Source organism: Haplochromis burtoni, unplaced genomic scaffold (assembly GCF_018398535.1).
Source record: "Haplochromis burtoni strain Fernald_Lab_line unplaced genomic scaffold, NCSU_Asbu1 Contig_1591, whole genome shotgun sequence".
Lineage (NCBI taxonomy): Eukaryota > Metazoa > Chordata > Actinopteri > Cichliformes > Cichlidae > Haplochromis > Haplochromis burtoni.
The window spans coordinates 1-26,800 of NW_024583952.1; the positions used below are offsets into that span (position 1 = coordinate 1).

General features: G+C 40.5%; 2 protein-coding genes and 2 long non-coding RNA genes across 6 annotated transcripts; 2 read left to right on the forward strand and 2 right to left on the reverse strand.

The window, feature by feature from the left end:
- Nucleotides 1–22: 22 nt before the first annotated feature.
- LOC102309743 (gem-associated protein 8) lies at nt 23–652 on the reverse strand (the record flags this gene model as incomplete). The annotated part of the gene is made up of 2 exons (XM_005952724.3): nt 343–652; nt 23–209 (listed from the first exon to the last, which is right to left on the reverse strand). Coding segments are annotated over exons 1-2 (497 nt in total), but the record flags the coding sequence as incomplete, so codon positions are not given.
- Nucleotides 653–5,152: 4,500 nt separating this feature from the next.
- On the forward strand, nt 5,153–14,569 carry LOC102309418. Of its 3 annotated transcripts, XR_006053673.1 has the most exons (9): nt 5,153–7,980; nt 8,244–8,361; nt 8,618–8,651; nt 10,206–11,942; nt 12,029–12,337; nt 12,421–12,541; nt 12,687–12,741; nt 12,877–14,086; nt 14,298–14,569. XR_006053673.1 is itself a non-coding variant. In XM_042217095.1 (5 exons), exons 1-5 carry the CDS (start codon nt 11,879–11,881, stop codon nt 13,072–13,074), a joined length of 750 nt encoding a protein of 249 aa, XP_042073029.1. In that variant the 5' UTR covers nt 11,727–11,878; the 3' UTR covers nt 13,075–14,265. The 3 variants fall into 3 exon arrangements, 1 of the variants encoding a protein (XP_042073029.1); XR_006053672.1 differs by lacking the exons at nt 5,153–7,980; nt 8,244–8,361; nt 8,618–8,651 and having other exon boundaries at nt 11,727–11,942; nt 12,418–12,541; XM_042217095.1 differs by lacking the exons at nt 5,153–7,980; nt 8,244–8,361; nt 8,618–8,651; nt 14,298–14,569 and having other exon boundaries at nt 11,727–11,942; nt 12,418–12,541; nt 12,877–14,265.
- An 8-nt stretch (nt 14,570–14,577) lies between these two features.
- On the forward strand, nt 14,578–15,072 carry LOC121813368. The gene is made up of 2 exons (XR_006053674.1): nt 14,578–14,619; nt 14,929–15,072. It is a non-coding gene; the product is annotated as an uncharacterized LOC121813368 (long non-coding RNA).
- Nucleotides 15,073–16,817: 1,745 nt separating this feature from the next.
- LOC121813367 lies at nt 16,818–18,541 on the reverse strand. Its single transcript, XR_006053671.1, has 4 exons — nt 18,214–18,541; nt 17,710–18,029; nt 17,257–17,395; nt 16,818–16,928 (listed from the first exon to the last, which is right to left on the reverse strand). It is a non-coding gene; the product is annotated as an uncharacterized LOC121813367 (long non-coding RNA).
- Between the last annotated feature and the right edge of the window lie 8,259 nt (nt 18,542–26,800).

A 26,800-nucleotide genomic window follows, 5' to 3' on the forward strand; every position in this document is an offset into this window, starting at 1 on the left:
GTTTCTTTCGAAATTGAGTTGCATCGCCGCCTCCATGGCCATGATCTTGGCCGCATCCCCACCGTACAGCTTCTTCATCTCGGCCGTGCGTCTTTCGCCGGGTCGCTCCAAGGGAGGGGCGACACTGCTCCGCAACGAGAAGCTGTGTAGGTCCTGATCGGCCGGCACGTAGCTGCCCTGCTGCTCCGCCTCCATCTGCTGCTGCTTCTCTGCAAGAACGACAACACGGACCATTTTTGGACACATACCAGACAGGCTCCTCACCTTAGACTAAACATCTGGAGAGGCTGCGCTTTTAAAAAATTGACCTTTTAAAGCACCTGCTCCCCTTTGTTTACTTACTGAGCTCCTCCCTGTGTCGCTCAGTCTGGGCGAAGTACTGCCGGAGCTCCTCGCTGATCTCCATGTTGCTCACATCGCACTCAATCTCGCTTTCCGAGCTACTTTCCTCTGCATCGTCCGCCTCGTCTTCGCTGTTGCTCCAGTCAGCATAGCGAGGCCGGTCACCGGGCCCCTCCTCCTGGTAGCAGCAGGGGCCGTAGGCAGCCTCCAAGGCCTTTCTGTAGGCGCGCCTGTGCCTCTGATGCCACGCCATGGCCTGCCGATAGTGCTGCCAGTATCGGCTGTACACCGGGCTGGAAAACCAGGACATCACAGTGCTTATGTCCTCCTGCTGATGAGAAAGATGAGCAAAGGTCTTCTCAGCTTGATCATTTGAAAATGTCCTCTCTGAGTGATCGCAGTGATTAGCATGCAAGAACATGAGCTAAAGAGTGCTCCTGAAAAAGCCTCGTCTGTCAGTTGAGGGTAGAATAAGTGGCGTGATCCTACAAAATAAAAGCATTTCTACCTCAGTTTACTCACCATGACTGCAGACAGCTGCAACTTCTGAGACGTTCCTCTTTGTTAATGTTTCGTCATCGGTAAACCTGCAATTTATGAACAAAGTGGTTTACGAAGGCAAACCAGCCAACAGAGAGTAAAGTAAACACCGCAGGTGTTTGAGAAACTCTCATAAACACATTGCGGGTTAGCGAGGCGCGTGCTGACACCTGGCAAACAAAAATGGACGCTACGTACGTCACTTTTCACCCAGCCACACGCCAACGACACACTCCGACTTTTCACATCATTAATGTGTCAGTGTAAGCGTTGTGACCCGATAGATGCCTCGCATTATCAAACTCTTACCTCTGTGGAGCCAGCTACTTTAGCATCTCATCTTACTTCCTCGGAGAAAATTTCCCAGCAGCCTTTGAGTCCCTGCACAATAACTGCTGGCTATTTGGCGCCACCCAGTGGATCCTGTGCGAACATGCACCCACGTTCAACAGTTGGACGTCGCACGTGACAATAAAAACGCCGCTGCATATTACATTTATTGGTGAATTTATTCATTCTTTCCTTTTTATGCTAGTAAAACGGTAAGATTAGTTTATTTCGCTGGCTTTGAATTATTAGCTTTACACGAGAGACACTCGCTTTGCTGTTTTTATTAAATTACACATTTATTCATCTAATACAAAATCTCACTCCAACATTGTGAAACTCTAAGGTGTTTTGTCATGAAGTAAATAAGGTAAGTAAAGGAAATAATTTAGAGGTTTTTATTTGTTTTTGTTGATGTCATTTGCCCTTAAAAGCTGTTTGCGAGACCATGCCAGGCCTCAGGCCACATTTAACGCTTCTTTTATGCTTCAGCAGGTGCAGTGTGAAGGCCAAATCTACTTGAAGACAGTGCTTGTTGTCAGATGGAGGAAGTGTTCCTTGTGCTATTGTTGGTCTAACATGCAAAGTTATGAAATGAAACTGAGTGTTAACAACAATGCCCACTACAGCCACTGTACTTTCAGGTTTCTCCATCCCCCATAAACTCCACTTATACTTCTTTCCCTATTCTGGCCAACTTGTCAACCAATGAGCATCTGACTTGCAGATCATCCATGTACAGCGACATGCAATTGGGAGGCAGGTGGGTGAAAACACCTTTGAAATGCAAACGCCGATGAACAATGTTGACTATATAGTGTCCGTTCTTGCTCATAATACATCTGGCACAAACATTATTGTGACTTACTGTGCTGGACTGAAATAAAATGACCCAGCAGATGGTGCAGTTTCAAAACGGTTCACTGAAATTTATTCTGCTGCTTTTTTTCCTTTTTTTGTTTTCAGCCACAAAGACACACATCTTGTGTGTCTTTGTGCATGCATGTGACCCCAGCTCTGACAATGAAAATGATTAAACTAGTAGCATTAAATTGTCAGTCTCTTAAAATCCTTCTATTCTCTTCTGCTTATCCTTATCAGGGTCTCAGGGGGGCTGGAGCCTATCCCAGCTGCCACAGGTCGAGAAGCAGGGTACACTCTGGACTGACTGCCAGATGCAAAAAGATGGACAACCATTCGCACCTATGGGTTATTTAGAATCAACAATTCAACTAACCCCACTGAGTGCATGTCTGTGGATTGAGAGAAACCCACTCAAACATGGAGAGAACATGCACGCCACACAGAAAGGCCCCCATATTTTACGTTCTACTATAAATATAACACATACACAATAAATACACATTTATAGATCTTTCCTGTGCTCTTGTGTGGCTCCAACCTGCTTATCAGTTTGCTTATGCTTCAGGGCCAGTTATGTTCACTAGGGACACACTTGAAATTCAGCCAGTTAAAGTACACTGTTGTCGCGGCCATATTGAGACAGAGGTCTTGCATGAAAGCGTGGCATTATAAGCTGTCAGCTAAGGGTTGCGGGTTGGTTAGTAACCTGCAGATGCAACTCATGTATTCAGCAAGCTAGCAAAATCCAAGGTGTTGCACATGATTTTTGATGGTGGTTAGTGGGGCTCTTCAACATGTGAGTCCATCAGGATTGACTTTTGGGGCTGCCGTTAGATAGACCAGTGTCTGCACTGGTACTGAATTATATGTAAGGACGCTTTGTGTGATTGTGCGGTTACAAAAGGACAAAATAGGCATTTATTATTTTTTCAAAGCGATAATAAATATTTTTCATTCTTCCATAAATTGCTTTTATTTTGAAAAGCAGTATTACGTACACTGAATTTATTTATGTGACGAGATGCAGCCTTTTAATTCACATTATGCACAAGGACATGCTGTTACATGCATGCAGGCAGAGCAGCAACACACCAAGTTAATTTTTCCATGAATTCATGAACTTTGCAATCAATAATGACTCAAGCAGTAACTTACAGTGGCTTGCAAAACTTTTCCCCATTTTGTCACATTACAGCCACAAACATGAATCAATTTTATTGGAATTCCAGGTGAAAGACCAACACAAAGTGGTGCACATGTGAGAAGTGGAACGAGAATCAGACATGATTCCAAACAGCTTTTACAAATAAATAACTGCAAAGTGGGGTGTGCGTAATTATTCAGCCCTGAGTCAATACTTTGTAGAACCAGCTTTTGCTGCAGTTCCAGCTGCCAGTCTTTTAGGGTCTGTCTCTACCAGCTTTGCACATCTACAGACTGAAATCTTTGCTCATTCTTCTTTGAAACAGCTCCAGCTCAGTCAGATTAGATGGGCAGCGTTTGTGAACAGCAGTTTTCAGATCTTGCCACTCCACTTCTCACGTGTGCACCACTTTGTGTTGGTCTTTCACCTGGAATTTCAATAACATTGATTCATGTTTTTGGCTGTAATGTGACAAAATGTGGGAAAGTTCAAGGGGGCCGAATACTTTTGCGAGCCACTGTATATACACATATCTATTTATTTATTAGAAAGAGTTTAATTTTCTATTTTTGTCAATAGTTAGATTTGCTTTCCTCGCATTTGAATGAATCACGATATCATTTCGTTGTGCTTTTGTCTTAATGACAATAAAAGATTCTGATTTAAAATTTAAAAACCGGTTTGGAGTAATTTGAATGAACTTAAATATGATTTGGAAATGAAGATTTGATCGCAGAGTTGTAGAAATGCCACACGTGACCTTATACAAGCGAGGACGCTGTCATATTTGAGTAAGGGGGTGTAAAAGCCAAAGAGAGTGTTTGAGTGCTGCTGAGATGTCTGACTGTATAAGTGGGTCATGCATTGGCTTCAGGCTTCAAAGCTTGCAGAGGAAATGCAAAAAGACAGATGTGTCTTTTCAGTGTTGTTCACATGGATGTGTTAACAGAACAAGCAAAAAGAATAATAAGTACTTCATTTTCTATTTCGGTGGTTCTGGATATCATCAAATATGTTGTCAACGCTTCCTTAAATATCACCCCATGCTGCTGACTGAGTGATAATACCTCGTGAATCGCACAGAAGAGGATTAGTAGTTTGGATTATTATTTTATCATTCAACAACTGGATTAATTTCATTGCCTCATCCCCAAAGTGTCAAAAGTCGACACAATTAATGAGAACTTAATTGTGTCCACTGATGCATAATTTATGTTCCGATATCTGTAGTGTTTGTAATCATATCTGCGATTGCCTTTTCTTCTCCTTCTGCTGGCAGGTCTCAGAGATAATTGTTTATGTGTCACCCACAACAATGTATAGAACAAGGCTGAAGCTGGTCAGGCAGCATCTGTTATACTTGATTGTGAGCTTTGCTTTCCCCCTTTTTTCTTTTTTGGTTGCATTTCTCAGATGAAAAAGAAAAGCCATTATCAGACAGCGATCTAACCAGCATTACTAACAAACAAGAGCAAACGGCACAAAGAGCAGGCCACAAAAACCCACACCTGAAACTATGAGAGGCTCCTGAAGCTGCGGTTTTGTTCTTATTTTGCTTTCTTCCTATGAAGTTCTTGTAAGCTTCGTATGTTTTGGAGTATTACCGCCCCCTCCTTATGTGCACATAGCCTTGCCTTTGCTAAAGCATCTTGCATCTTGGAACAATGGACTATCATTGCCACTGTCTGTGTAGGAGGGGGTCTCGCTCTGGGGTGCTATCTGTTGCATCCTGTTAAAAAGGCTCATGACTTGTTTGCTTTCAGCTGATGGTGCAGCTGTTATGATACAAACGCCTCCATCAAAACATCTGTTGTAACCTGACCATTATTCACTGCGAGCCTTATAGTCCATGCTGCTCTATTTTTATTAGGTACATGTTCAGCTGCTCATTTATGCAAGTAGCTAATCAGCAAATAACATTTAGGCATGTAGACACGATCTAGATGACCTGCTGAAGTCCACACTGAGCATCAAAATGGTAAAGAAAGACGATCTAAGTGATTTTGAACTTGGCATGATTTTTGGTGTCAGATTGGTTGGTCTGAGTATTTTAAAAAACTGTTGATTTACTGAGATTTTCCCACACAGTGATCTCTACAGAGAATAGTGCGAGCGAGGAAATATCAGGTGAGTGGGAGTTCTCTGGGTGGAAAAAGGCCTTTCTGATACCACAGGTCAGGGGAGCATGACTGCTATAAGCTGAAGGCTGGAGTCACTCAAATGACCAATCATTACAATCAAAGTAGGCAGAAGAGCATCTCTGAATGCACAGCACATTGGGCCACAGCAGCAGAAGAGCACACTGGGTAGCACTCCTGTTAGCTAAGCACAGAAAACTAAGGTTACAACCAAAGTCGGACAGTAGAAACCTTAAAATAAACAACATTCAAAGATTTATTACCTCCCATACTGTCAGAGCACTGGACAGTCACATGTCTGTATGATCATGGAGGGAGTTTTCTAATGTTTGACCCTAAACGCTGCTTCTGTCTCCGTCCTATTTGTGCTTTGCTCATCATTTAAAGCCTGCATGCTTCGCTCAGGAGCAACATCTGTCCCAGACAGCCACTTTGACTTTAACGTGCTTCTTTCTGTAATACATGTAGCGTTGCATTAACACAATCCTGTACATGATTCTGTTTATTAATAGTAGCTGAAAGCAGAAATGAAATAGCAGCTAACATGCATTACTGTGATGTTTTGACCTAGTTTCATTTGTTCACTACTTGACCATATCATTCAACTATATCATCACATGCACATTTACCGCAGTGACAACCTTTCAGATCTATACTGAAGACAAGAGCAACAGCCGCTCTGTGTCTTTGCTTGTTTGGTCTGGTGTCTAATTTTACATTTCTGTCTGTTTACCTGTCTCTCTGTCGCAGTTTCAGTTTTCAACTGTCTGCTTGTAGCTGAGGAACTATGTTTTAATGCAGCTTTCATACAAGATCAGAGGTCTGGAGTTGGACTGGGTCATTGCGACACCTCATTCTTTACTTTCCGTTGTAGATTTGCTGCTGAGTTGTGCTTGGGATCATTGTCCTGTTAGATGACTCAGGTTGAGCGAGGCTTTAGCTGTCAGACAGGTGGCCTCACATTCGACTCGAGTATACTTTGGCACACAGCAGAGTTCAAGGTCAACCCAAGGTAATGTACCCAAGGTAAGGTCGTGTGCCTGCAACAAGCCCAAGTCATCACCCCCCCGCCACCGTGCTGACAGTTGATATGAGGTGTTTGTGGTGATATGCTCGTTTAATTTTAGCCGAACGTGGTGCTGTGCATTATGACCAAACATCTCCACTTTGATCTTTGTTCCAGATGTCTTGTGGTTTGCTGAGATGCAAGTTTGCAAAGTTAACCCAAGCTGCTCTGCTCTTTGAAAAGAGGGGCTTGTTTTAAGGAAACACTTCCAATCAAGCCATACTCGCTGTCTTTTCTTTCATAAACTTTAACGTTTAACATGATACTTGAGGCCTGTGGCGTCTGAGATGTGACACTTTTTGTCACAGACCTCATGAGAACATAATGTATTAAAACACACCTGAATGCTCCAGACCAGCAAAGCCCCCTTTTATAGAGGCCCTCACACGTGCTGATGATCAGTTGATGATTAGCAGCATCTCGCTGCTATCTTTGACAATCAGAGGCAGTAAGGGTGCGTTGAGTGTCTGTTAAAGAGATCATGACACGGTGTAATAGGTCACGTGTGGGTTACACATTTGGTTGACAAGCACCTCAGTTAAGTTCCAGGAGGAAGCACAGATCCCTTTGGGATTACATCAAGAATCCCATGTAAAAGGCTGGCAAAACAAACCAGCAGAGCTTTCCGCTGTGACGAAACGTGGCTGTTAGCGTTCATCTGAGACTTAAAAAATATTTTTTAAAGGTGTAAAGGGTTATTATGATACATTATTATATCCTTATATCTAAAACCTGTGATGTGAAAGCCTCTGAGGGGTATAAACACTGTGGCCGATGTGCTTTAGCACTAATGTTGTGATTAAAATGAAGACCCTCCAGTTTAGTCATTGGCTGAATGTTAGTTGACAATTAGAAGCAGTTGCTTGTTGCGCTTCCCTGTCTCGGCACTTCTACCTTGACTCCACTTCTACTTGATACTTTTTCTCTTGTGGTTTGATGATTAGTGTGTCAAAGGATTGCATTCAGCAGGTTTCGTTTTCTTCTGGGTATAACGTCTTGATTTGTTTGGACATTGCTGCAGCTATGGACCAGAGGGCTTTGTGGTTTGCTCTGTTTCTGCCTCTGTCTTTGAGTTTTGACACTGAAGGTACTGTATGATTACACACATCCCATCAGTTTTAAAGTCTTGTAGAATAACAGCAGACTATAGCACTGACCTATTGTTCTTAAAGTAGCCTTTAACCCCTTTTTTGGAGACAGTTGGCGCAATTAGGCCAAAGAGATCTTCATTACATCTTCTTTAATTGCAGAGACGATCATGAGAACCATTGGGGAACAAAAAGATGTCACTCCACTTTGTTCCAAGTCTAGAGTGGATTACATTTGGATAGTGTGCACGATAAAGACAAAAGGGAACAGGCCTAAAGGCTGTCGTCTGCAGTATCAACATGGACGGGGCTTTGAGAACGAGTGCGACTCCAGGTTCAGGCTGGTAAAAGAAAACCGAGTCGTGTTTCTCCAGATGATCAATTTAACAGCTGAGGATAGTGGGAAGTCCACCTGTGAGTGTTCCCGTAGCGATGGGACAGATATTATCCATCTCCTTATCTCGGCTGAAGGTGCGTGTTTGCTTTGTTCTTTCTCTCATACCTGTTTCTGTTTGCCTCCTGTGCTGCTGTTCGAGTTGTGCGCAGACTGCTGTTGAATAAATCGGACCTGCATCACAGACTCATTCTTTTGAATCATGACTAAAATGAAAACTAATTGAGGGACATTAGCTCTTGTACTGATCCTAACATTAAAACTGGAGGTAATGTCTAAAGTCTGGTTTTACTCTGTTTTTCTACGTTTTCTAACTTTTTCTTTTGTGATTTTTTTCTAGAAGCTCACACTTCTCCAGTGAGGCAGCTGATGTCTATCACTGTGATTTGTATATGTACTGGAATTGTCATTGTAGTCGGAGTTGTCCTCGGATTTATCCTGAGACAAAATCGCTGCAGGTGAAAATTTGTTTCTTGTACTTTAAATTTAAGCAGTTTGTGTTTACAACACGCAGAGAAAAGAACTGTAACTTAAACAACTGGACAATCAGTAATCAAACAATTTTAGTTTGTAAAGATGATTTAATTGTGAAGATTAGAGAGAACATTAGACACTAATTTCAATCAAATTGTATGTAACTGAACCTGTAATAGATTTAGGATTACCTCATCTGTTTCACTGAAGCATGGCTCTAACTGTCACTTTTGTTCACAGATACCCTACAAGGAAAGAGCCACCTGTATCAATAGTAAGTGAATCCTCTTGTTCTTTATTCTGTTGTTCTGCGTTCTTGTAACACAGTAAAAACATCCAATTTATTGTGTGCATTCCTACAAACTATACATTTAGAAATCTAGCTAACCCTCTTATCCAATGCAACATAAAACACTTGGAGAGATGCATAAATTCTGTATAAGTCAGAAAATAAAAGTTGGGAAATGAAACCACTTGAAAATCCTCTCAGTTAGTTGGCAGCTGGCACTTCACCATGTGCACATGTCACTGCAGCAGTGCACTTATTATTCAGAGAGATGGTGTAACAAAAAAAAAGTTACACTTGGCACTAAGCGATAAAACCTCACGAATGTTGCTTAGAGGATCAAATAAAAATGTTCGACACTCTCAAAAACGCTGCCTGACAGTTATGCTGCCAGTGTTTAGAGCATAATGCTTTGGAGGAGCCCACTTAAGACAAACAAGGATGTCTCTTAAAGGATGCACATCTTAGAGACAGAGAACTGAGAGTCAAAGGGATTTTTCTTTGCTTTCAGGGTCAGTAGTGAGAGAGAAAGACCAGGGGGACTTTGGTAAAGCGAACAGCTCAGACTTTCAGTATGATTCAGGTTTCGCAACAACACTTGTAGCAGGACATGAAACATTTTTTCCAGCTTAATTATGTGGAAACCTTTATTTACCTTTAAAATGCTCGAAATGTCACGATTTGGCTTAAAGTCAGACACAAACGCGAGTACGGAGCAGAACAAAAGCCAAGCTTCACTGTGAGGCGGATGGTAATGTCCCTATAAATGCTACAAAAGGAAGAATCACCAAGAAGTACAAAACTCCAGAAACTAACAGGGCATGAAGAGGCCGAGGAAAACTCATAAGAGACGCAGCGAGGAAATCAATGGACAGTCAAGTGCAAAATGAACAGAGACCGAGCACTCGGTAATTACAATAGAACAACAACTGTCCAAAGGTTTAAGCACCAAAATATAAAGAAACCTCAGTTTTCCATTCAAGTCACTGACCCTAAACACTCGTTTTAATCTAAATCAAGCTTAACTTTTAGACCAAAATGATTTGGAGACGTTAAATCTGATAGTCACCTTAATATATTATAAATATAAAGCAAGCTCTTGTTGGTTGAGCTGCAGTCTGTGTTCCCTGCAGCTCAGGCCACCGAGATACTCGCTCAGCAAACACAGATGGGGTCACGCCTGCATGCAGGTCAAAGGTGACAGTCTTCAATTTGAATTTAAGCTGATGATACTCTTTGCAATCACTTCCCAAATCCCACCTTTATGCTAGCTTTAATCTGGCAGAAGCAGAAGGAAGTTGGGAAGCAGCCATTATTGCTCATGTAACATCTGCTTGCAATGAAGCTGGCCAAAGCCCACAGAGAGAGGGCGAACCTCAGCAGCAGCAGCACAGGTCTCCTGATCACAGCCCGAGTGCATAAGCTCATAGTGTGAACTATTATGTGACCTTGTGTTTTTTAAAGTGAGTCACTGGCTGCCAAATATATATGGAAAGCTTGTTTATGAGCACAAAAACCTTACACATTTGGATGTTTTTACAGGGTAAAATCGATTATGATGCTACATACACAAGCCTTTACTGGGAGTCAGATGAGTTCTACCAGACTGTGGGACGTCAGGCTTACAACAGCGAGGAGGCGACAGATAGAGATGCAGCCATCACTACGGTGACCGCCCAGCTGAAACAGGAAATAGAGAAAAGAAAGAGACATCAAAGTTTTGACATATATCAGAATATACCTTTTTAAGAAACAACGATTTCTTTTCAGTTTTTTTCTTTTTGTTACTGATGTGTTCATATCTTCAGCTAGTTTTTTGTTAAACTAAACAATGGAAGAAAACCACAGAGCAAGCTTTATATCATTAAATCATTATTTCCTTTGCTATGTGCCTCTAGGCCCTCAATTTCAATGCAATAAGATATGGGATCTGCTTTTAGGGTTTTATATTCATTCAAATTAAAAGCAGCTGTTTTTAACTGTTTGCACTGCTGCGTGTGAGTTGTGTTGTTGTGGCCAGTGTCAGATGTTACTCCCACACATATGCACGTGTTTACAAAAAAACAAAATCACCAAACGTCGACCACAAACTAAATTGACCACAGACGTCTTATATGAAACTTAAATAAGAGCCGACATGAAACATTTTTGCATTCATGCACCTGAAAGTGAGAACTGAGAAGTTGAAGTTTACCCATCAGCCTTTGTGAAAAAGAGAGTTTCTCAGGACTCCTCTGCACTCCTACGCACCCCCATCAAATAGTTTGTAGAAACACTTCTAGCTGAAATAACTAAGTAACCGTTTTCTGTATCGGTCGTTTAAATCATTTTTATATTTTTACAGTGTTGCTTAAGTTCATTGATGTTTGGGGACTTTCTTTTAGGCCTTAAGGTCCTACCGCTGCATTTAAGTTGAGCTTACGTCTCGATTTGTGGTGTGCTTGGGATTATTTTCCTGTTGCATGACCCAGTTAGGGCCAAGCTTTAACTGTTGTACAGACAGCCTCACATTTGACTGTAGAATACTTTGCTACAGAAGGGTTCACGGTCGATTCAGAGTGCCACGGTCCTGTGGCTGCAAAACAAGTGCAAAACATCTCCTCCCACACCGTGCTTGACAGTTGGTGTGAGGTGTTTGTGCTGGTTGGCTTTGCAACGTTGCTACCAAAGTTGCGGGTGCACTGCCATCTTCTTTTCTCCTGGCAAGCTTTCCAAACAAGCCGTACTTGTTCAGTCTTTTTCTAACTGTGCTGTCGTGAACTTTAATATTTAACATGCTAACCGAGTTTTTACATTTTTCGCACGATCTGAACTTGAGGTGAATTTCTTGAGAGGATTGTGGCAGAGTATCAGCACAAACCTGAGTGATCCCGACCTGAAAAGTGTCAAAGCATCTGTTTGTATATAAGTGCTCACACTTTATTTGTTAGAGTGCATTTGATCAGCAGTACGTGACTGCTAACCTGTCCCACGGAGAAAGCAAGAGTGTGTTCATTTTTTTCACAGGTCTGTGTAGAGTGCTGTGAAAGCCTTTTAACTCACATCACTGTATATGAGACTTATAGGAACTGATGTATTTTAACAGGAAAGTAGAAGCAGTCAGGTTCACTTCTGTTTCAATCCACGTCACATCAGGTCACGTACAGGTTACTGTGCCTTAACACAGAGTATTAAAAGAACGTAGCAGGTAGACTTGAGTTTAATCTCTTGGCTCTATGGACGGATGGAGACGTGGATGGCTCATTCTTCTGCCGCTGTGTGTGTGCGCTGACAGCAGAGGTACGGCACTAAACCTAGTTTACGATAGAAAGCTCTACTCTTTGTACTGATGTTGGTAAAATGTTAATTTTGTCCTTTTCACTCAGTGACTCTTGTGAAAACCACTGGAAAAGGGCCAGACATCACTCCAGTGTGCACCAGTCAGAACCTGACTTTGGTTTTAGTGAAATGTTGGATCAGCACAGAGAGACACACAGGGGAAACCTGCTGCCAGCTATACAGACTACAGCAGCCACTAAAGTGCGGCTGTGACTCCAGGTTCACGCTGATAGACGTGAATCACACTGTGTTTCTCCACCTGACCAGTTTAACAGCAGCAGACAGTGGCAACTACACCTGCGAATGCTCATATGAAAGAGAAACTCAGGTTTTAAGTCTTAATATCACAGTGGAATGTAAGCTTGTTTGGTCTTTTTTATGCTTTTCAAGATAATGTTGATCGTCTCTGATTTATTTATTTTGCGTCAATGTTCAGTAGAGGACGACACGTTTTCTGGCATGAAGTTCATGGCAACAGTCGTCATCATCTCTGCTGTTGCTACGCTCATCATTGTGGTTGGGATAACGTGCTGTGTCACCCTGAGGAGAAATCCTCCCAGGTGAAACTTGTAAAATAACACTTCATGATTTGAAAATGTCAGATTTTTTTAGCTTCTTTGAAAGCAGCATGAAGAGATGCCCACATCAGCAGGTTGGAGGTATTTAATGTTCACCCTGTAAACTCTGATGTTTTTATTCTAACAGAGAAAACCAACCAGGACCATCTAACTTAACCAGATCTGAAACTCTGCAGACTTTGGTGAGTTTGACGTAGTTCTGTTTCACACTTCTCAAAATGTTTAGGGTCATGTGACAGCGTGTCTATTTTCAAACAGCACTGCAATTAAATATTATAATAAATATTAAATATGTTTAAATCCGAAATGTTGTTTAGGATGAAGTGGACCCCTACATGAGCCTTCAACACCCGACCACTGATGTCTACCAAACTATCTCGTCAGGTCGCCCCCAGCATGACGCTAACTCCAGTCCAGCTACCTGTGATGTCACAGTGATGTACATTAATACTCAGGGAATAGAAGGAAAAGAGTTACATGTTGATTATGCAATCTATGAAACTGTCAAGTACTAAGTTGGAAATATTCAATATCTATTTAGTATACAAGGTGCAGATAATATCTGTTTATAATATCTGTAAAGTAAAATGGGTCCTGTAGACTAACATGTCAATCAGAGGGCAGAAAATGTGCTTAGAGGCCTTTTTTGTTCTGTTGTTTTGTTGTTGCATTTTATGTAATTCTGTGTGAAACCATCAACTCCACAACTGTGAATCTCAGACAAATCTATATTATTATATTGCTTCATGTCTGTTTGTTTGATTAAAATCACATTTAATAAATACAGAATTTCTAATAAAGTATTTTTAATCCCAAATCAATCACCTCATCCACACAGCTGCATCTCACAGACCAGAGGATTGTACAGCACCACAAACTACCAGAGGCTGTGCATGTGTCGGGTTTAACATGCGTGCGCATTAATCCTCTGTTGTTGCTTTGAAATGTTTTACAAAGATCAAGATGTGCCCCGCTGGGGTGGGTTTTAAAGTGACCTGAAAGACACTTGAAAATAGGTAGATCTTCAAATTGAATTTAAAAAAAGGAAAACTTTATAAAAGAGGGATGACTGTTCCAGAGATGGAGAAAGGTGTGTCACTTCTAGATGTTAAGTGGGAGTGTGGAACCACTAGAGGACTGCAGGGTTTGAGTGGATTTGGCTGACAGCTGTAATGTGAGTGTTATTTGGTAACACATCAGTTACATGTAATATTTACATTTCTTGGCGTTTGGTTTTCCTTCAATGTTTTTGCTTCATGAATTATAATTTTAAACCAACAATAATGGGTGAGGCTACGTTTGAACCCATAAAAGTACTTCCTGCTTTAACAGCAGCTCAGTCCTCTGAACTTGGGTAGCTGCAGATAAATGCAAAGGGGTGTATCTGACTTCCACCCTGCAGTACAGTAGAGTACAGTGTACACAACCAGCAGCAGTTAAAGAGTTGTTTAGATGTATTGACCAGTATGGGTAGATGGAAACTGTGGTTTGCTCTGCTTCTGCTGCCGTTCTGTACAGGCAGAAAAGGTATCGTGCACGAGTTACTTTTATTTCTAAAGGATCGCTTATGTAGAGCGTTTTGATGTTGAACGGTTAATATATGTTGTTTTTTAGAGGGAGAATATTTCCTTTACCAATAAATGTTTTATTTATTATTTATTATTTCTTTTAATACAGGCAGTGCTAACTTAGCAGCTGTAATTCATACTGAACTGACTTTTATTTTTTTGTACTGCAGCTGTCCAGGAGCGCCGTGTGAAAACCATTAGTAAAGAAGCAGATGTCACTCCACTGTGCACCAATGAAACAACACAAGTTATCCTGCTGATAGTGTGTAAGATTCAAACAGAGAGGAGCAGAGGAGAAAACTGTAGTCTGATGTATCGACATGGACACGACTTTGAGCATGAATGTGACTCCAGGTTCACACTGATGACAGAAAATCAGACTGTGTTTCTCCACCTGACACATTTAACAGCAGAGGACGGCGGGAACTACACCTGTGAGTGTGTACAGGACTGGAGGATCAAAAAAGCTTCATCTCAGTGTAACTGTGGAAGGTAAACTGTGGATTAGTTTAATAACTTTTACGATTTACACTTTATGTATTTCTCTGTTAATTTTCTGCAGTGGTAACATTGTAATAATAATTATCACTGACACGTCTGCTGTAATTGTCAAAGAAATCAAAAAGCTTTATTTAAGGAAAAATGTGAAGCAGTTAATCTGACCAAACCAATTATAAAACAATGTTCAGAATTTAAATCTATGACAACACACTTAATACAAGTTAATATTACATGACAGGCAAGAATGCGTAGCATCCTAATGTTCCCTTATAATTGATTAGAACCTGTTTTACTTTTCAGAGTTTTTAAATAATGTAGACGGAGTCAATGCCACCACAAACAGTTCTGCAGAAGTAACTTTCTTCTATGCTGCAGCTGGATCAGCTGTGTTCATCATCACATCTGGAGTTATTCTTGGACTGGTCTACAGCAAGAAATACAACAGGTAAGAGATTTTTATAGCTCAAATAGTTAACGGCTGTATAAATAGTATGAAATAGCAAATTTATAACCACCTTTTCTTTTTTAATTGTGTTGTTTGACAACAGAAAACATCCGGCACTAATAATCAGTCGTGGAAACGACACATGGAAACTGTACACGGTAAAATGTTGCACTTGCCGAACTTTTCTCTGCTGTTCGTTTTACTTCAAAAATGTATTTTTTCATCTTTTCTTTTGCAGGAAGCAGAATACCGAGCCGCACAGTGTCTCCATGCAAACGAAGAATGGCCTTTAATTACAACAACTTCTAAAATCAACACGCTTACTATTTATGTAAATGTTTGAAGAGACATGATTAGGGAACGTTATTATTGTTGTTATTATATTATTATTATTATTATGTTGTTGTTGTTGTTAAGGTATTGCATTTAAAGAGATTTATTTTTAGTATAACATGATGAATGGTTTTCTGGTGGATAAAAACGGAGGCAGGCTTGCTGCCACTGCTGTTACTTTGCTACCTGTTTCACTCACCTGTAGATGTTTGAGTAAATTTTGTTTTAATGTTTTACATGATCATGTTGAATATTTCAAACATTCAAAGTACAGTTTGACTGTTTTACAAAGAAAGTTTTGTCTTTAACAAAAATAAAATGTTGATCTTTTTCATACCACAAAGTTTGTCTACTACCTGCAAAGCATTAGTGACCTTCTGTTACTAATCTGAATATTTTAAAGGTTTTATTAAGAAGAGGCTCACGCAGACATCATCTGGAGGAACGCTGATGTTTCACTCTTAAACAAATATTCATGTTTTGTTTAAGAGTGATGTTTATGATTGATTCAAGCTGAGTGTTTCCCCAGTAATTAATGAGTCGTCACCTTGACCATCTTCAGTCTTCCTGTGTCAAGCTCCTGTCCTTAAAACACACATAACTCTTTTTCACTGTTCAGCCCTGATTAGGCTTTAAACATGCCCCAACCATCAACTTACAGACACCTGAGCACAAACGCTTGATGGGCCCAAACCACCTGAAGTTTAATGTGCAGACATTTTGTCCCGTCTTCAACAATTCGCTATAACATCACGGTCATGCAGTGTTAAATCATTATGAATGGCACTTTACATTTAGGCATCTAGCAAGTGCGCTTATCCAGTTTTACTGTATATGCTAAAAAGTCTCCAATTCATTAGTAAGCAGACTGCTCATACTCTTCTTGTCTACTGCCGCTGTGTTGTTCTTCTAGTTCAGCCTGCTGTCAGCGGTGCTTGCACTCCACCACCAAATCAACATCCTGTCCTATTATAGATGCCAGCCATCTATCATCGTCTTCGATCACCAACTAATGGGTCTTTTTCACATTCAGGCCAGATGATTCCTCTGAGAACACAACGCAAAATCATACACTAGTGCTTTGTACTCCTCCACCTGCCCACCATTAATACATCGAAAGTGTGAGGTGCACACGCTGAGCAGGAGTGGCGACAGCACAGCCCCTGTGGAGCCTGAATGCTGTCTAGTCTTATAGGCTGTGGCCTTTCTGTCAGGTAATCAGTAATCTGTGAGATAACAGACTAGTTCCCTGACATTTTCTGTAGTTTCTGTCTCAGAAACAGTGACTGGATTGTGTTAAATGAACTCGAGAAATCAAATATGATGCTCACTCTGTCAATTTACTCAATAACTCAAAAAATGTTTTATATTTTAGAGTCTTTAAAATAGCCACTCTTTGCTTTGACTACCAATGAAAAGCAGTTAAAAAATGCAGTAAGTGCAACATTTTACCATGTACGCTTCTGTGTTTCCAGGATCAGTTATTATTTCAGGACTGGTTATTGGCAGCTGTCGTCTTCTGCTGGGAAAACAATTTACCAAAAAATGTTTTTCAAAAATTCTGCATTTTCTTAGAACCGAGATGAAAATATTTATTTTACATATGTGGATTTTAAATAAAGAGCTTGTGCAGGACAATAAAAAAATAAAGCCACATCGACCATAAGATGAGCGTCAGCGTAAGATAAATGTTACATTAAATAATATGTGACAGAGTTTGCATGAGATGTTGTGAATGCCTCAGTAAATATGATCATAATATGGTTATACTCCCTAACCGTGTTATAATACTGAGAACTGACTGAGAACCTTCACAGACATTATAATATAATAATATAATAATCTCTTACCTGCTGCATTTTGTTACGTATATAAATCCAAGGATGACTCCAGATATGATTAAGACTACAAGCACTCCAATTAAAACATAGAAAGACCATTTAAAATGTATTTCTGTAGGACTGGTGGTGACTTCATGGCTTTCAGTGCCTAGAAAAGAAAAAGAAATGAGAAAATCACCAGTGAGTTAATGAGTTAATTATAAAGCAGCATCATGATATTAACCTCTGTTGCTATAGTGTCATATAATATGTTCTTGAAATTAAGTGATTTTTGATTTTATTGTTTATACTGTTTAACAGCAGATTTTGTTGATTTAATTGCTTTTTTTTAAAGATATGTGGACAGTCGTGAGGTGACCCCAGCTTCATACAAACCTTTGTTGATTGATATGATACCAGTTATCAATAACCACAGTAATACAGTGAGGCTCGGTTATAAAAGGTATTAAATCCACACTTTACCTTCCACAGTTACATGAGCTGGAGCTTATATGTTCCTCCAGTCTGTACACACTCACAGGTGTAGCTCCCGCCGTCCTCTGCTGTTACATTTGTCAGGTGGAGAAACACAGTCTGATTTTCTTTCATCAGTGTGAACCTGGAGTCACATCCATGCTCAAAGTTGTGTCCATGTTTATACAGCAGCCTGCACTCTTCTCCTCTGCTCCTCTGTGTGCTGATCTTACACACTATCAGCATGATCACGTTCAGCGTTTCGTTGCTGCATATTCGAGTAACATCTGGTTGTTTGTCAATGATTTTCATAAGAATCTCCGTACCAGCTGAAATGTGTAAAACTGGAAGTCAGTTCTGTGTGATATACAGTTGCTAAGTTACCACTTGCACATTACCAACATTTACTGGTAAATACAGGTAATAAAACCTAACATAGATTAACTGTGAAACAACAACAACAATGCGCTGCATAAGCGATCCTACATAAATAAAAGTAACTGTTTTGCAAACCTTTGTTGTCCATACAGGAAGTGAGGAGCAGAAGCAGAGCAAACCCGAGTCTCCATTTATCCATACTGGTCAAAACATCTAAATAACAGTGCAACTGCTGCTGACAGTTGACACTGTAGATCACTGTAGGGCAAAGGGTTTATGCACCCAAGCCTCGGATTCTCAGCCTTCACTGAGGTCTGTGTTGGTGTGGAGGAAGGAAGTGCTGACGACGCTTCTGTTTTCATGTGAGCGCTGGAAGAGAGAGCCGGCGCATAAACACAGAAAATATATTCTGGCTGAGGAAAACAAATAGCAACACTCGTATACATGTTAATTTAAAGGACTTTATGATCACTCTGATAGTGATGTCTGATAGAAATGAACACAAAAGCTTTTGAGATTTTGCATCTGCGAGCATGTGCCTTTCAAGTCATACTGCGTCAGTAATCTACTTGAAGATGCATGAAAGACAGATGAAAGGATCTCATGTTTGAACAAATAGACATCACTGTCCCATTACCTAGAAGTATCTGAGTTTCCTAATCATGTTATCTTGACTGTTGACTGATGTGTGATTTACTAGCTGGAGTTTCAGTATCTAGAAGGTTTCAGTGTTGCGCAATTCCAAAATCCACCGAGAGATAAGATGGAAACACGTTTGCTTCAGCCGGAAGGCAAATTCCCTTTTTTCATTTATTTACAGATTCCTCTGTAGTTACACCTCGTATACTAAGTGAGCATTGTATTCATTATAACATAAATTATTAAACATCCTTATCTGACACATGGCTTGTTGTAAATTTACATGTATGAACTTTGAAATATGTTAAGGACCAGTATAGAGATTCAAATCAACTCTGCAAAAACACACTAAAGACAGACGAACGGTTGATGAAGGATTGTGTATGCATCCTCTTGATTGACTTTATCCTTTTAAAAATTACAAATAGATGTTAAAACAATGTCTCTTAATCACTTATTAAATACTTTATCATTTGTACATCTCATGGTCCTCATACCAGAGGCTCCAAGCCAGAGCAGTCCCTGACCTCCTCAGTCTCAATGTCACTTGTGGCTTCCAGGTCCAGATAAGTGACAAGGATACAAAGCTCCACTCAGAAAAAGAGTCTGATCACAGACACGGGGGCAAGTTTACATATCATTATGCCAAGCTCCAAAATATTAAGTTTCCAGACTGAGACACCAAACCGATATCATGTGGAGTAATAAGATATGGATGTTTATTTTATGCTTTGACTCTTCAAAACCTGAAATGGGCATGCATGCTGCAGAGGTGGCATTACCAGCAGAGGGAGACAGTATATTCAAAGCCAAGAAGTCGGTAGTCAGCAAGGTAGGTATGATTAAGCACATTGCAGAAGCAATGATGGTACGCAGCAAATATGTGTTTACATGTAAATGTGTAATAATGTCTCAAACACTTTCCTATGATTGTTTTAATGTTGGCTTCAAATACAGTATCAGCCTCTGCTGGTACTGCAGCTCACTACAACTTATTGCAACTTCTGCCTCTCCAAAGTGTGATACGACACAGCGGGCTGGCGTGTCTATTACACGTTTTGTCGTGATACTGGGCTGAGGACACACTGCGTGAAGTTGGCTCATTGTACAAAATGCAGTTTAGTCTTAGAGTGCAGTGAACACGCACTGTACATCCCCTTATAGTTACAGGACATCTTTTCTGTGAAAGCAGCTGCTTCCCAGTTGGGTGATGTGACTTTCAACAAAGAGAAAGACGCCATGCAGCACAGAGACGGTACAAAGTTCCACATCTATGAATACAACAGACAGCACTACCTGCATACAGCGAGTGACCAGTGTAAGGGTTGATATGTTAAGCAGACACAGCGTGTAATACTAGGGCACTATCATTATGATGACATTCAAAAATAGGAAAATGTTGTTGATGATATGACAATCAAAGGTAACAAACAAACCTGCCCTACAATGTGAGGTGTGCACACAGGGCCACACACCGACCTAGCAGGACCAGAGATGGGTTTGCATTATCATTCACTCATGATTATTCCAGTGCAAAAAATAAGAATGACCAAGTGCAAGCTACAGAGAAGTTTCTGTCTGATACCCTGTATGGGCAGATTAAATGTATCTGAGTTTATGGTAAAGGAAAACCAGGCAAATAATGCAATGAAGCATAAGACTTCCACGCCATACTTATCACATCAAAATGCTACTGCTGAGAGAAACTGCTGCACACCGTTTAATAGGGATGGGTACCAGTATCCGGTAACATTATGGCACCGGTTCTGACATAAATGGTAGTAACCAGACCGAAAAGCAGCGCACATTTTGGTGCTTTTTTTCCCTGAGATGTCACACACTTCAGATTCTAGCCAATCATTTTACCTTTGTGAGCGTAGTAGGCGGGCCCAGGTACGTACGTTCTTTTAGAGCAGAGCTACAGATTAAAAATGCCCAAAAGCGGTCAAAGTCTGGCTGTACTTCACAGCAAAAGATGCAAACTCAGCAGCAACAAGTGCTTTAAGCTGATACTGTGATACTGTCAAAGGAGGTAACACCTCGAATCTGATGAAACACCTGGCGACGCATAGCGTTTTTTTAAAAGCCGAGAAATGCGCCGTATTTGATAGCTTGCTGCGAGACCTCACACCGAGCACATCTACTGCGGGTGTGGTGCCTGTTATCAGACCCGGAGTTAGCAACATCCCCCAAAAACCCGAAGAGGAGAGTCCTGGCCCCTAGCCCTGCCAGTGTAGCAGAAATGATGAGGATGATGATGCAGCAGCAGCCGTTCTTCTCTGCGTGAGTAGCTTAATGTTGTTCGTGTGTAATTTACGTTGAGTAGGCTAACCACGTTATTACATTAATGCATGTAAGGTGAACTAGCAAACATCATCATAGCTACATGCGGCTGTCTTCTTGTTTGATGGCAGATACTCCCTTCACCCTGGCCAAAAAGGCTAAAATGACCAAAGAAAAAGTGGAAAACAGCTTAAACATGAGAGGTTTTTGGACAAAGTTTGTGTTTTTTCCATTGTTTAAGCACTGCTTCCAGCCAAGAGTGATACCATATATGCCCCATAGCTGCAGAAACATGGATGCCTGATGTTAAACTTGTTACACCTGGTAAAGCAGCCACACTGATCATTTTATTAAAGATGAGAATTTAGACAGTTTTCAACTCTCAGTGATGCTGCAGTGATTGTTTGACTTTGGGACCTGCAGTGGACTTTAGGCCCAGACATGGCTAATGACATCAGACTTAAAGACCGGAAAAAAACTGGACTTGAGATGTGAGAAAAGAGCTTTTGTTGGGGATGGCAAGGCCAGTCCAGCTTACATCTTCTTCCAGTGGGAAAGTGTAAATGTAACTTGTAAATATGACAGATATACATGGTGGATGTCAACAAAGTTTTTAATAAGGGGTTCAAGTCCAAAAGAAGAAAGCCACTGTGTTTATTCCTCTGTAATCACTGCCGGTGGAAAACGGGATGTGACCCTAAAAATCATCAGCTTTAGTTTGGAGCGGTTTTACGACTACCTTTGGAAAGTGCTCTGGCAGATACAGATGAACTTTGATTTTGTTTCATGAACTCATCAAGAGGAGGTGGGGCCAGGCCATGAAGAATTTTATATACAAGTACAGTAACTCCAAATGTGATCATGTTTTCCCAATTTAAGAAACCGTACTTTGTTAAAGGTTTACAGTGATAGTATGAAATTGTCTTTTTAACAAACTGATTTTAGTGAATTCTCATCTGCTATTGTTGTTTCTGTTTACATTCAAGCATCAGGTGGTGCAGAGGTACAATGTGACATCACTGTAGACTGTAGACCGCCTGCTAACCCAGCATCCGCTGTTTTTACGATAACTGGTGATCGTAACCACATCTCACTGAACAGATGCAAAGTTTTTGCACAAAGTATATCACTTACCAGGCCTGCTGTATGTACATACTAACACATACAGGAATCCCCTTCTTCTTAACAGGCATTACCATAATCTAGTCTAATGTGAGTCTAATGTGTATCCACAGTGGACAGAAGAGGAACTGGAGGCACTGCAGGGCTGCTTTGAGTCTACAGGCAAATTACATATACTCTATTTTTAGGACTAGTCTCAAGACTTTCCTTTTTCATGAAGCTTATACTTGGGCCGGGACGATGTGATCTTTTAGTAATGCTGCTATAGGCTCAGACTACTGTGGGCGTTCTTGCTCACCCCTGCAGCATGTCAGTACATTTTTATCTTCTTTCTTCCACCGTCGGTTCTGTCCTGTCTTTCTATGGTGTAGCTTTTCTTTCCTTTCCCTTTCCCCTCACTCCCCAACAAGTCACAGCAAACAGCTTTCTGCCCTAAACTCTGAGAATATTTTGGTTATAAAGCCACTACAGTTTGTAGATTGTAGTTTATAGATTAAGCAAAATCACTATTTCACTGTGTGATATTAAAAAGATCATTTTAATTTTTGTTACAGAATCAAATCAAGTCACTTTTATTGTCACGTCACATTAGTGGAGCAGCACATGCACACATGATAAAACCAACCTTTATTTGTCCGGTTTTAAACATTCAACATGAACCGTAAAACAAACTGTAAAAAACAACTATTTCCTCAAACAGCTACAGATGAGTGAAATGTAAAGTGAAGCAACACAGATATGGACAAGAAAAGCCTGCATCTTATAGAGGTAGATGTTACATAACAAGATTACAAATACAAATTCTTCAATTTCAATTACTTATTAAAAATCCCTAAATTTGGATTTTTATTCAAACACTGAAATAAGTGGTACATGTGTTGACTTTAGAAATGAAAAGAAGCTCACTTTCTGTTGGCACGAAGACAGACGGCTCAGTGTATTCTGCACGCTGCAAAAGAAAACACGTCATTACAAAATACTTTTAAAACTAAATTAACAGCAGACAAACGTGCACTAGGTGAAACATTTTACCGTGTACACTTCTGTGTTTTCATGACTGGTGGGCACCTGCTGTCCTCTGTGAGGGAAAATACGCACACATTCAATTGTCTTGGCACTAAGATAGAAACAGTTTGTTTAAACTAATGTACAAATAAAAGGCAGTAAAAAAAAAGTACAAAAACAAGTCAGGTATAGATGGATTTTAAGAAGTCAAGTTACGATTAACATACTTGACCTTAAATAATATGGGATAGAATTTGTAGCCATTTATCTGACCTCTCTGAGCTATAATAATCTCTTACCTGTAGGCATTTCTTTGTGTGAATAAACCAAGGATGACTCCAGATATGTATGATAACTACAAGCACTCCAATTAACATAGAAAGACAAAGAAAAATGTATTTCTGTAGGACTGGTGGTGACTTCATGGCTTTCAGTGCCTAGAAAAAGAAAAACAAATCAGAAAAGTACGATAGGTACGCTTATTTATAAATCAAAATCATGATATTAACCTCTGTTGCTATAGTGTCATGTAATATATTCTTTACATTACGTGATTTTTTAATTTAACTTTTATACTGCTTAACAGCAATTTTATTTTTGTTTAATTGCGAGTTTCTCTAAAAAAAAGGTATGTGGGCACAGCTCACTGTCCACAGCTTCATTGTTGCTTCTTATGTTACTAGTTATCAATAAAAGTGACTCACAATTGTAAAAGTTGTTAAATCCACAGTTTACCTTCCACAGTTAAACTGAGCTGGAGCTTATATGTTCCTCCGGTCTGTACACACTCACAGGTGTAGCTCCCGCCGTCCTCTGCTGTTACATTTGTCAGGTGGAGAAACACAGTCTGATTTTCTTTCATCAGTGTGAACCTGGAGTCACATCCATGCTCAAAGTTGTGTCCATGTTTATACAGCAGCCTGCACTCTTCTCCTCTGCTCCTCTGTGTGCTGATCTTACACACTATCAGCATGATCACGTTCAGCGTTTCGTTGCTGCATATTCGAGTAACATCTGGTTGTTTGTCAATGATTTTCATAAGAATCTCCGTACCAGCTGAAATGTGTAAAACTGGAAGTCAGTTCTGTGTGATATACAGTTGCTTATATCTATAATACATAACCAACATTAACTCGCTAATATATTCCTTTTAAACACTTTGACAAGACAAATTAACAGCAGAAAAACAACTTTACAGGAAAGTTATACATTTTAATAAAAAATTAGTTCTTACACAATACCTTTGTTGTCTGTACAGAAAGTCAGCAGCAGAACAAACCACAGTTTCCATCGACCCATACTGGTCAAGACATCTAAACAACCGTTAACTGCTGCTTGAAGTGTACACTGTAGTCTACTGCAGGGTTAAAGATATACACACTGCTTTGCACACATACACCCAAACCTCAGATCACCAGCTGTCACAGAGGTGAGTCAAGGAAGGAAGTGCTGATATTTCTGCTTTTTATGTTCGAACTGGAAGAAAGAAGACATGCAAAAAAAGAAAAGAAAACATAAAACATACATATTTATTTGAATTTCTTTATGGTTACCTTCAACACCTGGTTTAATGAAATTCAAGAAGCAAAAAATTATTTTCAAAATAAGACCTCACATTAGTAAATGTAACAATTAAATATGATTGCTCCGTTACCTACGAACAAACACAACACAACATCAAACACACACCCAAACTACAAGTAAATATGTAGGCTACCCACACCTTTGTGAGCAAGAAAGCTGTATGCACCTCACTGCACCATGCATATCTGCATTGTGAGCGTGTGTCTTTGCCAGAAAACAGTGTGGTATTAATCCACCCTTGTCATAAGTCAAACCAGTCAAATCAGGCACAAACACACTCTTTAAACTCATAGTTTAAATTATTTCACGTCCAAGAAGTGGGGGGAATGTCCTATTCTTTTTGTCAGACAGACAGACCACAGGTGGTGAGGATGCATGTCTGCTGAGCTCACCGTCAGCACTGGATCTCCACAGGGCTAGGAAGTGTATTACCACCCTCTCTGTACAGTGTTTTTGTACATAGTAAATACTATGATTCTTCCATTCCTTGTTTTATTTCTTTTTCCTTTTTTTAGTTGCTTTGTCTTTATCTTTAAAAAGTGTAATTGACCTGGAGAGCTCTGCACAAGAATTCCAGTGTGCACAAACTGTTGGTCCTGTGCACAAATGGCAAATAAAAATCTTGAATCTTGAATATTCTAAACTGTCAGGGATGTAAGAGATGACATTTTTGTATTCAGCCTCATCAGTTTCCTCCAAGGTTTCTCTCTGGACTTCTAACTCAACCGGTGCTGGTGTGTTCTTAGGTGAGTGACTTTTAAGCTTATTTGCTTTAGATGGGGCAGCACAGCCGTACAATAGTTAGCACTGTTAACTGATAGCAAGGAGGTCCTGAGTAGTAATTGGTAATTCTCAGTTGCCCAGTGGTGAATGTGAGTGTGTATGGTTGTCTGTTTCTATGTGTTGGCCCTGCGACAGGCTGGCTAGCCCTATGGTAGCTGGGTCGCCCCCCCGGCAACCCTGACAAGGACAAGTGGAACAGAACGGATGGATGCCTTCGACCTACTGACTACACCACATAAACTCTTTTCCCTCTCTGCAATAAGATCATACAATAGGGAGAGCTGTTCCCAACAGAACAGGGTAGAGCAATTTGGGAGCTACACCTATTTTTAGCAGATAAACCTGATTATTGACCTCTATGTAAATCTCACCGTTCCTTTTCCTCAAACTTAAATTGATATTTGATGGTTTGTTAGATGTCAATCATAGTATGTTGTTAGTCTGAGAAGATGAACTGCTGAAAGAACCACCCCTTTTCCCATACTCTCTGGCTTACCCTTCACCTGGCACAGCGGTCCAGCGTGTTCCTGGGCCTTTCTGTGCCAAGACGTAGGTATCCACTAGTTTTCCTGCCTTTGTCAGGGTCATGCTCCTTGACCTACATTTTCACTTCTAGATAAAGCGCTCCAGCACAACAGCTACCATAATTTCCTCTTTTGTGGATGTACAGTAACCAACACATTTGAGCAAGTCCCTCAGATGGGTGTATATCTTTTGGGAGATTTTTTCGCTGGGGTGTCAAGGGACCTGGATCATCGTTATCAACAAATATCTCTACAGAGTTCATATTTATTCAACACTGCGTCTGTCATAGTTGTAGAATGAGCTGGATCCATGGCCACAAAGGCACTCCTAGCATGTTAACAATTGAATGAGACGAATTGCCCACTCATGCTTTGGTGATTTATAAACAGTTTCCAGCCTTTCAAAAGTTGTCAAAAATTGTTCAACATCATCATCTTCCTCCAATCTCACCAGTTTAGGCTCCCCAGGTGCACGTTCACTGCAGCCTACCTGCTTATCTTTCTCTTTTATCCCTCCCAATGTGAAACTGCATGAAGGTCTCAAATATCTGGGCCGAACTGGAGGGTCTTGCTTCTGATGTTTTATCAGGGTTCACTGTAAAATGTCATCCTCAGTGGCTCGCCGTACAGCCCCTTCTTGCTCTGTTATGGTGGCTTGTTATACTGTTGCTGCTTCTCCTGTCGCATCTGTAGATTCGTAGGAGGCATTTTTAGAAGTTTCTTCAATGACATCTACAGGAAGCGGTGTCTGAAAAGGGCTGGGAAAATCATCAAAGACCCCA